Raw genomic sequence first — 15012 nt, forward strand, 5'->3', positions numbered from 1 at the left:
TAGTTATCTTCCCCTTCGTCTTGACAGATCAGCAAACACGCAAGCTGTAAGTATTTCTACTTGAACATTATCGATACATTAACTATTTATATTATTTAGACAGCAATTCAGCTGCTTTTAAATTGTGAAAATGTTCAAAAGCCAATGACGTTGTTTTAAACTGCAATTTTACTGGACCCAATCCGATCGCTTTCTTGAGTTCATTCATATGCCTGGGTTATCTGGCCACGTTGACGGCTGGATGATGGAAGGTCCTGCCGACAATGATACAATGATCAATCAATGGAATGAAATCATTTGTTAGTACTACTTGTATATCTATGGGGTATTACATTTAAGTATTTCTGTGGTTTCTGTTTCTGATATTTATTCTGGGATTTTATTTAATTAATATCAATTTTCGGTAGGTAGGTACCGTACATTAAATATATCATATCTAGCTTTTGAGAATTACCCCTTAAAGTAGCTAAGTCTCTAAATCTAACTCAATATCGTCCAAAGTCTTCAATAGTGTTGAAAATCGGATCGAGATTTGTGATCCGAATACTTTTGTTGGCTATCTGAATACTATTCGGATAATTCGGAGACGTGAAATTCTTGAACAAAATTACATCAAAATTACATACCGGTACTCATAATTTCTTACTTATTTCAATGTTTATGAGTGTATGCCAAGTATGAAATCGTACTTTCGATTTGCAAATTGTTTGAGCCGCGAAGAAAAAAACGTGCCTACCTTTAGCCGTAATTATTAAGACTATCTATGGCATCGGTCTGACATTCCAAAAAAATCAATGAGGTGAAGGAATTTGTATAGTATAACTACTCCTGTTATCCGCACCCCCCCCCCCACTTATCATTTTGCTCAATCAACACAAATGAAAAAAGTAAAATAAAACCATGTGCCATTTATTCCGACAAGGTCGTTTGCCTCATTCTGATAATCTACTACTATTGAACCAATCAGTGAGTGGGAATATACGTGACCTAGGCCGTTATTAATAAATTTCATTGTGGGAAGTCAAAACACGGTCTAAACTCGTATGCCGTAAACTAGCACCAGGAATGAATGAATATTTTTTTTATTTAGACTACTGTTTTCGTTGCACTGCATTAATAATTTTATTAGTTACTATCACTAAATAATACGCATAATGTTGACATTTATGCTCAGAGCTGCGTACATGATCAATTGCATTGGGGAAAATTTCAAAGTAATCAGACGTAAAAATGGCTAAATATAGAACATACGGAATGTCAGAATATATTGTAACGAATAGTAAACGGATAGTAAAATGATTCGGATAACCCTTATTTTGTATCCGTTAACGAATATCCGAATAGTAGTTTCAACACTAGTCTTCGACATTGAAAACACAAATTATTTGTCACTTTAAATCAACACTTATGTTGTGATCTTACCAGGAAAAGATGAGCTTCTGATATCCAATATTTAAGACAAAATAAACATTTTACCATTGGTACACGAATCGTGTACCATAATGCGTTTCAGTGCCTTGTAACAAGTGACTCGAAGAACGAGGCTAGACTGGAATTGCAGGCGCTAGAGGTTGCCATTCGATTGAGACTTCGGTCGTATTTCCCCGAACAGTTAGAGTAAAAAGCGAAAAGATTGAATGTAAATCAGTTTATATACCTTCATATTACATTATTTTATGTGTTGCACCTCATTTGTGTGAATTTCTAGGTCCCAAATATTAGCGATTTTTAGCTCCTTTAACATATAGTGTTATTATCACATGTATTTGCTCTTTGGTTAGTACCTCGTGGGTTTTCTCCGGGTCCTCCGGTTTCCTCCCACTGCTAAAGACCCCTACGCGCAAGCGAATTATTGAAATAAAATTAAACCATATGTTAGTCCCGAAATGACCTAGTTTGTGTCGAGTGGACGTTAAACCCCATTTCTCTCTCTCTCTCTCTCTCTCTCTCTCTCCTTTGGTTAGTTTAATTCAATCACTGTACATGCAGTGATTATGACATTATTTAACAACAGTAAATCATGTTGCATCACTCTCAAATTTGCAGAAGCTGTAACTCCAAAATTTTTTGTCTTTCCCAAATACAAAATTATTTTATAGATTTTTCGGATTCAAGATCCATAATAAATAATTACTATTTATATGTAATACAGTTAAATCAGGAGTTTTCAATTGGATTGTATGCAAAATTTGAAAGAAATTTTCTAGATTGATCGGTGAACTACAAAGATATAAAAAACCTTTCACATCATAAGTCGTCCAGTACCACCTTACCGATATCACATGTCAGCGAAGTATTTAGACATTTGGTAAATCATAGAACGGTTGAATGCATGTTTTAAAAATTAAATAATTCAGCTGTTGAACAGTGTATTCTCCAAAACTATTGTACCGTTGATAAGATTGGAAAAATTGACAAATCCAGGGCTGTTCCTATTACACTGGCCGTCAATAAAAAATTTGTGGTCACTTTTAATTTGATATGGAGTCAACACATAGGGACTTTTTACCAAGATTTACTTTGAGTGTCACTGTTCAATATCAGTATCTTTCACCCTTTGGTATTGTCAGCTTTAGTATTTTAAATGAAAAACAAGCTTTTATATTAAAGAAACCTATTTACTGTCTATTCACTACCAAGGTAAGATATAAGCATTCTAGTACAAAAGTATGGCAAATCATAGAGCCTAAGTGTACAGTTCTGAGAACTGCATTTAGCAGTTGGTTGCCATTAGTTTTGAAAGAGTCAGTTTATGGTTATTTTGAAGATATGTTAAAGTGTTGTAAATGTAGATAATAGATTGTTCTCTTTTTATATTTCAGATAATGGAGTTCTGAAGATCACCATAACAAATTGAAATGTTCCAGTTTTTTCTGGAAAACTAGTTATATTTTTGTTTAATAAGTTAGACTGAATTGTATTAATTATAATTAACACTGTGCAATTTTAATAGATTAACTTAATTTATAACTTACATTCTTCATTCGCACAATGAGTGAAAATGATAGTCATGAGAGAATTAATCATGTGAAAAGTGAAGATTCAACGACACAAAATTCATCCATGCAAGTACAGATACATTCCAAGATGCCATCCCAACCTCGATTAAGGAGAACTAGCTACAATGCTGATGATCCTGAGAAAATGGGGCTACTAAATGTGCGAGCCATGTCATTTCTTTTAATGTGGTATTTGTTCAGTGCCTTCACATTATTTTTGAATAAATATATTCTTTCAACACTAAAAGGCGATCCATCCTTTTTAGGTGAGCTTAATTTTTATTAAAATATTACTTTACTCCAAGATTGTGGGTTTATTATGAAGAATCACACTTGACATATACCCACCCAATCTAGAAACCTCAGTGCTGATTGTATAATCAATGTCTGACGTCATAGGGTCGAAAGCCGCTCGTACGACCTCTGACACGACCTTCCATTACAACTGGTCAGATCTTCATGTAGTGTAGGACGTCGAAAGTATGAAAAAACGAAACAAAATATAGATCTGTATTTTAATCAGATTAAAACCCACCCTAGAAATTGTTTAAACTAAAATATAGAGTTCATCTGAGACATGTCTTCAGCAGTAGCAACTGACAAAAAAGAATTCATAATTTTCTTGATTGGTTGGAGTTCATTGACTTCATTCCCTTCATTCCTTGAATTTGACACCACAGTTGGCTGATAGCCAAGTATTTTACAAGTGGCATTTTTTTTTTTTTCAGGAATATGAGTTTAGTATAATTATGATTTTATATGACTAATATTAATTTGAAATCTATGAAACTATTCTGGTCCTTATACGCCTTATAAAAATATGCATAGTGTACGCTCTAATCCGAGTGAAAACTATTTTTACCCCACCAAAACGAAATTGTTCAATTATATAACGGATTATGATCCCACTATTGTTGAATTTAGTAAGCCCTCCCAAGAGAAATGGCATCCATTAGCCCATGCCGTACACTGACTCTCCAAAAAAAGTAAAATGTAGTCATATCATTTAGAAGGCTGATATGCGAGTAGATATGTCACAATACAAATAATTTGGCTTTCATGACTGATCCCGACTGAAACATAAATGTCATGTCACATTGGATAATATTTGAACCATTTTAAATCGAAATGGATTCACACTTTTGCAACGACGGCTATACAATTTCATAAGATTTAGTCCCGATGGGTCCCCACATTCTTCATAATAATAATTTGTAATTGCAGGAGCAATGCAGATGGTTATGACCACTGTGTTTGGTTTTATACAAATGTACCTGCCTTTAGGAATGTACACGCCAGTTGATAGAGAAGGGAAACCACCTAATTTTTGGAGGAATATGATTCTAGTTGGAACCATGAGGTATGTTTTATTGTAATGTTTTTTTTCATGTTTTACTGATGGCAAAAAATTAATTTTGAATTAGACTGCACAGAAAAAAAATATTTTGGATTTAAACTGTGCTTGTATGTAAACTTTTGGAGCCACAGTAGCTCAGTGAGTAAGGTACTAGGTCACACTAGTTGATCCTAGTGGTGTAGGAATAAGGACCTTTGTAGGGAACAGTATTTAATTTTTGGCAAGGGATGAATAAACAACATCCTGTGGACATGTTGGCATGTTCCTAAAAGAACCATTGGCAGTTGGTATTTGACGGAGAGTAGTCAGAAATTCTGCTGTCCAGAATCCATCATACTACACTGCATAGTGTATACCCGTCTTCATTAGTCTGGTTGGGGCAGAAAAATAGGATGCTAAACCCAATTCCTTTTCATTTCACGTAACATTTCAGACATTCATGTATCTGTCAGAGGATCCCAGCGATGTAGATCTTTTAACATTCAAAGATTCATTTTGAGCTACACAAATTATAGTTAAATCAACACTCATGCAATAAGCTAGTTGCTAAATTCACAATAATTATTGCTGCCAGAGAGGCAGATTGAAAATTAGATAAAATAAAAAGTATGATATTTAAATATGAATTATTCAGCCAGAGAGTCAGGCTGTATTAAACTGGAAGTAAGATAAAGTAAATAATATGATATTGATTTTCTCTGTTGTAATGTGAAATGAATACTGAACTATTATTTGATTAGTTAGACTGCACACAATGGTCTGGGATAGGTGGCTTTCTATTCTTCTGGATAAAAAAAAATAAAACCTAATCTATCCCTTCATTAGTTTATTGTTATTATTTTTATCTGTTTTCTTATCTTTACAGATTTGGTACAGTAGTTCTCGGTTTAGTGGCTTTAAAATTTGTTGCTGTATCATTTACAGAAACTGTGAAAAGCTCTGCCCCATTATTCACTGTATTTATATCACAAGTTTTAATTGGTGAATATACAGGACCATATACATTTCTATCTTTAATACCAGTTATGTTAGGTCTAGCTTTGTGTTCTGCTTATGAACTCAGTTTCAACATTCAGGGATTTATTGCTGCTTTGGCTACAAATTTGACAGAATGGTAAGTTTCATATAGTAAAGTTTGTTATTAACTTTTAGTCTCAATTTATCGAGAGAGTCAGAAATAGTATTGTCAAATTTCTTTAAAAAAGCGAAATAGTGAGCAGGAAATAAATGTGCATGAAAATATGTAACAATGGAAATAAATGTAAAGTAGAAGCATTTGCCACACTATTAAACTCCCACATTTTGCAAGAGATGGACAGAGAACAAGCTAAAAAAAAAAAGCGTATCTCTCCTTATTTAGACATCATTCTATAATTGTGTAATACATGTACCGGTACTGTATATTTATGTACTATTTTTTTAGTTTACAGAATGTTTACTCCAAATTGCTCATCAGTGGTGATAAATATAAATATACGTAAGTACTTTGATATGGATGGACTACAAATCATTATCTTTATTCAGTAATATTCCTATGTTGAAAACTCATCTTTTCCAATATTAACAAGGGTAATATCAGTTGGTGCATGGCACTTTTCATATGTATTTAACAAGCAGTAGTACTTCCATCTTTTCATTACCTTCATCAACTGTAGAGTTGGGTGCAGAGTATTTGTACACTGCAAAATAATAGTTTTGGAACAGAACAATTGGAAAATATATTAGACTAAGCGATCCTGTTAACCATTAAATATGCCCATCTCATTTTAAGAAAATTCTTTTAATATGTTTTGTTATTTTCTTACAAATGATAAAAAAAAATAACCAATCTGGATAGCCATTAATTGTAATTGAAATTGTTCCTATTTAAAGCGGCTGGATTGCTATTCTTTGGCACATAGAAGTGAACACAGATGGGTCGCACGCATATAATAATGTATTATGAATGAATATAAACTAATTTACATTCAATCATTTCTGTTTTTACTGTAATTTCTAATCAGTTATGTTCGACGCCAAGAGTCCAAATTGAATGGCAGTCTTTGGCATCTGGTTATTACAGTCTACACCGGTAGTATTCTCCTGTAGGGTATATTTAGCCTCCTTCATCGAGTCGCTTCATTATAAATGGCGCTCGAAAGCATTCTAGCACAGGATTTGTGTGCCAGTTTTAAAATATTCATTTTGTCTTAAATATTGGATATCAGAAGCCCATCTTTTCACAGTAATGTGATTTGAATTGTTGATTTGATTTGAATGTTGATTTGAATTGACCAATAAGTCAAGTTTGCAATGTCGAAGACTGTGGATGATATTGAGTTAGAAACTTGCCTCCTTTAAGATCATTCGAAACTTGCCTCCTTTAAGATCATTCAAATCATAAATGTATGTCTTTCAAAAAACATCTAATCAATATTTTATTTTTTCAGGCCTGCTGAATTACAGTTTTATACCTCATTAGCTTCTATGGGTGTACAAATACCTTTTTTATTTCTCATGATGGACACTTCTAGTGTGAAAAATAACATGGACTATACTTTATTTTTAACTTATGTAATCAATGGAATATTTTTCCACTTTCAAAGTATAACAGCTTATGTATTAATGAGTTACATATCTCCTGTTACCCATAGGTAAGTATATATGAATATAATATTATTATTCATGGGGAACAAGCATTAGCAAGTGGTCAAAGAGTGACAGGAACTGTGAAATGACCTACCAGTATTGATAGTGTCATGTTTTAGTCCAAATAACTTCTTTATTGATCTTCAAACAGATTTTGTTGACACTTTTTGTACTGTTTAGTTGGTTTGATTGCACCTAATTAATACATTTTAAGATTTATTTGAGCTCAATCAGGTGAGAATTAACAAAGATTTTTATGTATTATTTTTCTGGTATAATCTAATTTATTTATCAAACAATATACATACATACATATGGCTTGGCTTTAATAGTACTAAGGGGGTGGGGTGGATGGCTGAATGGTTAGCGTGCGCACGCTGTATCATAAAGTCTGTCATTGAGTCGTGGGTTTTCTCCGGTTTCCTCCCACTGCTAAAGACCCCTATGTAATTAAATTATGTAAATAAAATTAAACCATATGTTAGTCCCGAAATGACCTAGTTTGTGTGGAGTGGATGTTAAACCCCATTTTTTTTTTCTCTCTCTCTCTCTCTCTCTCTCTCTCTCTTTCTCTTTAATAGTACTGATATTGGAATATTTATAAAGTGGAAGAAAGCAAAAACAATTTAGTTTATCAATCTACCCCTTTAAAACCAATAAAACCAAACATGTCAAATTACAACAAAATTATTATTTTTCTTATTTCAGTGTGGCTAATACAGTTAAAAGAGCTTTTCTAATTTGGTTATCTGTGGTATTATTTGGTAATCCTGTTACACTTTTAAGTGGTATAGGAACAATAACTGTTACCATCGGTGTTTTACTTTATACGAAAGCGAAGGAGTACGATCTAACGCGATACAATTTAAAACAGCAATATTCATTACAGCAAGGAACAGATACTAAAATAGTGTGATGTGGATTTCAAACTAGAAATTTAAAACATATTTTGTTGTACAGATTTGTATTTATTTTCATTAATCCTGAAAGTGTGAAAGTTCATGAACTATTACATAATAGACACTGCTGCACTTACTCTGGACATTCAAACCCTGTTATCTTGATATCCTAATAGTCATCTAATCTAATTTACTAAAGTGTTTTTTTTTTATATTACAATTATATATATCATTACATTTAAACAAAAATTATTCAAAATGTATAAACAGTCCCATGTGGTCATATTCAAAATTTGCATCATCTGTTAATTCATTCCACAGTCTCTTTTTGGATATATATATTTTTCAAAATGATTTTACAAGTGCATGAACTTGGTGAAGTTCCAGGGACAAATGTGGTGGTGAATATAATTATTCTGACTGTTCCATCCACACTGTGTATATATTGTGCCTGTGAAAGGTATTGTATTGTTATATTATTGGAAATTAAGTTAGGGGGAACAATACCTTGTATGTAAACTTGGTATACATACTGTATATATAAGAATATTTGTATCATATTATTGTGGTGGGATCATAGTGTATGGATCTGTTGCATGTTATTAAGCTTCAATAACTGGTATTAAATACCCCATTATTAACACTTACACTAATTTTTTGAAAAAAACAAACAAGGTATCTTCTCCTTTCAATGTCCATGTGTTTTTTTCACAGATTACAGGTATCTTTATAAAGTTACACAATGTGAGTGAAATTTGACGATACAGGTATACATGTGCTATGTGCATTAAAATGTCTAGACGACATAGGTGACGTATGTTTTGTAGCCTGGCAACCTATTTTGTTAAGTTACAGAACAGTAATGCTGAAATTAGTATGGTTACATAAGAGAATTGCATATTGAAATTATGGTTACACAAAATAAATGTGTATTGAAATTAATATTATAGTTACATAGGAGAAATGTGTACCAGTACTTAAATTATATTTTGTACATTCATTGTATTTAAGTAGATAAATTAAAGGCCACAAAAAACCTATTTTCATGATTATTTTTAATGTTTCTTATATGTAAATTTATACATGTGTCTGTAGCTTGAAAATACATTTGAAAAGCTGTTTTCCAAAACGTGATCAACTTATGCCAATTTCGGGCCAAAAACAGATAGTTTCTTTGAAAATTCCAATAACAAATCATGAAATTATATGTTCAACAACAGATGTAAGAGCTAAATCATCTGTCTATTGCAGGTTTTTCTTTTGGACTTAAATGTTATATAAATTATTAATTAGGCATTTATTGACATGTCAAGGCCATAATTAACTTTCTTGATGCCATCGGATGGCTCTGATTTTAAGTAGATTTGAACGGTTTGGCCATTTAATGATTTAATTTAAAAATGGAGAAGCAAGGCTAAGACTTGAATGACCAGTACGGCAGATGCATACATCTTGTCAAAACTACAACCATTGATAACTTCGCTCAAAATAAAGTAATGTGAATGAAATTTGCTGTATATTTATTTTGCATTATCCATTTTTGAAATATAGCGAGAACGTCCAGCTCTCTAAATCTTACATAATGCCCCTTTAATTAAGAAAGTGAAAACAATGATGTATTTATTCTTTTTGCAAATAAGTATTACCAGGACCCATATTTAAATATTTGTGATGTTTGATTCACCTAATGACTTCGCTCTGTCTCACTACCAAACTTTACATCAGGGCAGCTAATGCTATTAATCATACCTTCATTGATCATATTATCTTAGATATTTGAAAAATACGGCCAACCAGATGCACATGTATAACAAAGTCAAGTTAGTCAATGAATAGTCAAGATATGAATGTCATTACACCTTGTAAAGTTGATAATTGTGTGTAATAATAAAAAAACTTCATATTATATATTATATTAGTTTTAATTACACAATACTCATCTTAGTTTTAAAGAGGCATTGTAACTTTCAACATGAAAATGTATTTAGTTTCATATTATATAATTAAAGAACTGACCTACATGTACTTACAAGAAGTCTGAACTTTTAATAACATCTATCGCACTGATCCGCAGTGAATATTCGCTAGGCGGCTACAATCACTGATAAGGATGACTTTAATGCGACTTAATGAGTCTTAAATATTAACTTTTTTCCACCGACAAATTAAATTCTAAAACATTTTTTTGATGTATTAGAAAAATAAAGACGTTTGACGTATTTGTAGGTAAAAATTATTTCCTATTTAATGTAAATGGGTATTAAAATGACTAAAAGGCAGCATTCTGCCACGAAGCAGTAACGTCTTATGTAAACAATGCATGCGCCATTCAGCCAATGATTGACGCCTCGTGCTGTGATGGCACATGTTAAAGGCGGTCATCTTTTACAGAGATATTAGAGAAGACTCCTAATTCTCTGTGAAACAGATTGAACATCTATGTCATAGACAGAGTGGCAGATCTCATATTTTGCATTTAGTCTCCAAATGATGACCAATCAGAAATTAATTTTTACAGACTGACATAGACTTCCAAAGTTTTAATTCCACTGTATGGCATAGTCTTTTTCTTTTGCACTTTTCATTTTTGTGACATGACCTAAAGCAATTTTCTTTTATCATAGCATAATGTATTAATTGATGAAATATTTTCATGTATGTGATTGCTTTATATTATATCTTATTTAGTAATGTAAATATTTTATTCAAAGGACATTTTCGTAAGGATACAAATGGGAATACAAAAGCTTAATGACATATTTTTTAAAAAAATAAAATAAATATTCTTTATTTTATTTTGTTCTATTCTTTATTTATATTTCCATGTCCTGTTTCAGCTTTACTTATAGGATTAAAGGGAGAGTGGAGTCAGTGGACCCAATTTCATATGTTGTCTCTTCAGTCATTTTCTATCAGTCATTTTGGGCTTCATCAGAACTGTTTAAATTACTTTAATCACATTTAATTTTTATATGTAGAAATATAATAGTATTGGTTTTGGATATGTAGAATTTCCATACCCAGAGTGTGATGTATCTGTTAAGTTGTTTAACATCCAATACATTAAGTATGATGTTATGGACAGGTTAATTTAATTAAATTGTTTACACTTAAATGGTTGAAAATTGGTAAAAACACACAAAAAAGTCCTGGTATATCAAAAAGTCACATTAAAACACTCTTTTAAAAACCACTGTCGTGAGAAGAGAGGGCAAGTCATCTTTTCCCTTTGTCATAATAAAAACAAGTTAAAGCATGAGGTCCAGCTGACTGATGTTTGGCGTTATCAGTGCGGATGGAAAAAAAACCCATGGGGAAAAAGAATCTGGTTGCTTTATGTTGAAAAGCAAAGTTCTTGATCCATGGATTATTTACATATTAAAAACTGTTCCATATAAGTTCCATATAGTTAAAAGTCAATTAGGAGTCATTTAAAGCTGTTTACAACAGCAGGGTTAAAAATTTATAGTTCTCAGTCCATTTTCATTAGGGTTTTCTTGCATGTGACTCATCCCAGATAAAAGTCATCTGAAAAGAAAAGATGAGCCAGCAGCAACACAGAACAGAACAATTAAAACAAATTAAAACATTTTATAGAAACAATATATGGCATTAAATTTTTAAACACAAATTAAAGGGGAATTATGGGAGATTATATAAAGAGCTAGCTGTTATCCCTATAATAGTTAAAAACTTGATAATGTAAAGGGAATTTGCTGAAAATTTCAGTCAAATTGAATCATTCTAAACCGAGGTATTATCTTTTGAATTTTAGGCCTCGATCATCATTACTAAAGTCGGTACGATAAAAAAAACATTGTCTCGGTTATCCATTTTTGGATTTAATCGTCAATGAGCATTGAGCAGCTGATCGGATTCAAATCCAGTATATATCACAGGCTAGCGATGATATCGAGAGTTGATTATGGTCTGGATAAGTTTAAGATACATTATGGGGGATTAGATAAAGAGCTGGTAGTTCTCACTATAATAGTTAAAAACTAGATACTGTAAAAGAAATTTGCTGAAAATTTCAGTCAAATTGATCCACTATGAACCGAGATTTTAGCGATTGAATTTTCGGCCTAGCCTCGATTATCATTACTAAAGTCGGTAGGATACAAAAAAATATAACCTCGATTATCCATTTCATGATTAAATTATGAATGGAAGTCGAACAGCAAATCGGAACCTAATCCAATAAACATCGCAGGCTAGCGATGCCATCGAGAGTTTATTATGGTCTGGATAAGTTCATGTCTAATTAATAATTTAGATAACATGTCAGGCCCAAAGAAAGACCTGCAATAGGCAGATTTAGCTCTTGCATAATGTATGTTTAAATTATATTGATATGCACTGACATTGTTAATAATGGTTGTGTAGGTCTCTATTTCTTTTGTCATTATTTCCCCTAATATATTGTTAAACCATACAGTAGAATGAACCGCCATACTGTCTTACAACAATAGTCCCTTCCTTTGTAACCATGTAGTTCCCTATCTTAATGTCAATTTATTCTGATATCATTAAAGCATCCGGCTGGCTCAGCTGCCAACCTTGTCTACACAACCAGTTATTTGTCCATGATTAGTACTTTTTTTCGCAACTACATGTAACTTAACAGCTAATTCCCGATTCTGTCATGAATTTTGACAGAGCTTCATAAATTATACATGACATATTCCGAGTGGGAGAAGAGTGTATTTTTGAGAGTATATTAAACTTCTTACAGGGAGTCTTTTCTCTTCCAATTTATTGCACGCAATAACGACATGATTTACGGTTAAAATGGGCCGCATTCGCACTTCACTGGTATATATTTATGGCAGGTAATTAAATCTTTAGTTTTTAGTCCTGTGATTAAACCCACAAATTTTGCGCGATGGGTTATTGACCTCCGTCTTTACAATTTGAATCTAAAAGAATTTGCTTTGGCCAATTTAAGTTTTAACAAGTTCCTGAACGCAATATTTTATGTCTTCGGACTCACAGAAGCTGAGTCCTTTGCGAGCCAGATTGTCTGCATATTCCTGAAGCAATGGCCCAAGAAATCCCTTTCTGGTCATTGCTGGATTGGCTTCTGGTACTTGTGCTTTTGAGGGAGTGTGTCTATTCTTCCCATTCAATCAAATCTATTCCACGTACAGCAACACGACAGTCCTTTGTTTAATCTGGGGTCTTCCCTAAAACTTTGGACAGTGATTTAAGCTATTAAAAAGGTGAAAGTATTGTTCGTCTCCAAACAGTTTTGTTTACATTGTATTCGTTTTGATAGTCTCGTTTGTCATGCAATGAGTTTTTCTGCAAAATTCTGCTATGCACTGGGTAATTGGGCGTAATAATATCGTGAGTCGTGACGTAACGTTATGTAAACATATTTGGTCCAATTTGGAGTTCTGTTTAAAGCGCAATGATATTGCTACGCAGTTAGCTGTTGGTTGTTAATCGGACTATTGACTAGTCATAATTTGGAACCGAAATTTGCTTCCATTACAGCAGTGTTAAGTAGGATTAGCTCTAATCAAAAGAACCACTGCTAGGAGTATGGATTGTCTGCAGACTCATTGCCTACGATGCCAACATGGGATAGCATCCATGTAAATTCTACGGTTTTATTTTTGTTTCGGAGGGAACAAACATTGCTCGAATATTCTTAACAATTTCTGGTCTAGATGTTGTTTTATCGTGTATTCTAAGCAGCAAATGAAACGCCAGGTTGGTATATTACTCTTAATAGACGCATTGCATAAAACTTGCCAAATGTTTTATTGTAAATTTGTGACCACATCTCCAACTTTACCTGAGCAATAAGGCCCCTTCCCAAACACAGAATTGAACCCAGGAAATTTTCTCGAAAACGCAACCTGACTTCTGAGATGGTAATGTGTTCTCCGTGATTTTCATGTAACTTATGCTGCACGTGTTGTTCACCGGAACCAACCCTATAAAATGCACCCCCATACCCGGTTAAATCATTCACACTACAGCGTCAGCAATATGCCACGACTTACGACAGCTCAGAGGAACCAGGCGCTTGGAAGACTCGACGCTGGCCACACTGCCCAAGCCGTTGCCAATCATTTCCAGGTCAATGTTCGGACCATCTACAGGCTTCGGCAACGCTTTCGGCCCACCAACACCACGGATGATCGCCCCCGAACTGGTAGACCAAGGGTTACCACAAGGCGACAAGACCGCCATGTTGTGCGACAGCACGTGGAGAATCCCTTCACACAGACATTTGAGAAAGCACGTCAGAAAGTGGCAACACACGGAAGACACATCAGTACCGATACAGTGCGCAGACCTTTCACCAGAGAGAACATCCATTGCCGTAGACCTTACCGTGAGATTATCCGGTATTTAATCAGTGAGGCATTTAAAAGTATACAAGGTTGTTTTTGTTTTTTTTTAAAAATGGATATACATAAAGTTGCCTAATTAACAATAATTTATTTTACCCAAATATTTTTGTATATCCTTTATATGTTATAGTTTTCACATGTTTTTCAATTTCCACTCTGTTTCTCAATAATTTTTTTAAAATTTAGGCAAATTTATGTATATACATTTTAAAAAAAAAAAAACCTTGTATTTAACTTGTAAATGCCTCATTGATTTAATACCGGATAATCTTATGTTCTGACACAATGACAGCTCTTTGAACCGTGGATGACACAAGGCACTAGAGCTGTGGATACTGCCTTTAATTCTACAGTATAGATGGAACATCGATCTGGTAGCCTTTTTGATATAGTAACATTAAATTCAAGAATGGCTGCACGTAATGCAGTTTTGGTTGTGTCTGGGTCGTGAGATCCGTCCATGTATATTTTCACATGAGATGGCAATTTTTCGTTCAAGAATTCCCTCGATAGCATTAATTTGAGCGTGTTTTGGATTTTCTTTCTTCTTAAAATAGTGTGGGTTTAATAAAGTCCATGGGGCTTGATACGAAAATACCTTGTCAGTAATCTGATAGTGATCTAATCTTAGGTCTTTTAATAGATCATTAAGCAACACAGCCATAGTCACCTATTGGTCTTATCATAGACCTATATATCTTTAGCAAAGTGGTTTTATTTGTTCCCCAGGATATGCCCGTCAGGCATCTCATTACATTCGG

At 33.3% G+C, this 15012-nt stretch overlaps 1 protein-coding gene across 1 annotated transcript; it reads left to right on the forward strand.

Annotated features, from left to right (window-relative positions):
- The first annotated feature begins 18 nt into the window (after nt 1-18).
- On the forward strand, nt 19-10674 carry LOC126826742 (solute carrier family 35 member E2A). The gene is made up of 7 exons (XM_050555781.1): nt 19-46; nt 2823-3265; nt 4224-4359; nt 5222-5470; nt 5780-5833; nt 6786-6989; nt 7693-10674. The coding sequence occupies exons 2-7, from the start codon at nt 2992-2994 to the stop codon at nt 7898-7900; spliced, it is 1125 nt and encodes a 374-aa protein (XP_050411738.1). The 5' UTR covers nt 19-46; nt 2823-2991; the 3' UTR covers nt 7901-10674.
- Nucleotides 10675-15012: the final 4338 nt, after the last annotated feature.

This window comes from Patella vulgata, chromosome 7, assembly GCF_932274485.2.
Source record: "Patella vulgata chromosome 7, xgPatVulg1.2, whole genome shotgun sequence".
In the NCBI taxonomy this organism is placed as follows: domain Eukaryota; kingdom Metazoa; phylum Mollusca; class Gastropoda; family Patellidae; genus Patella; species Patella vulgata.

Excerpts from the sequence above, each read along its gene's own strand:
- LOC126826742 (XM_050555781.1), top strand. The coding sequence starts at position 2,992 with ATGAGTGAAAATGATAGTCATGAGAGAATTAATCATGTGAAAAGTGAA. Across the intron at positions 4,360-5,221 it reads ATTCTAGTTGGAACCATGAG|ATTTGGTACAGTAGTTCTCG; the intron begins GTATGTTTTATT and ends TTATCTTTACAG. Across the intron at positions 5,834-6,785 it reads GGTGATAAATATAAATATAC|GCCTGCTGAATTACAGTTTT; the intron begins GTAAGTACTTTG and ends TTATTTTTTCAG.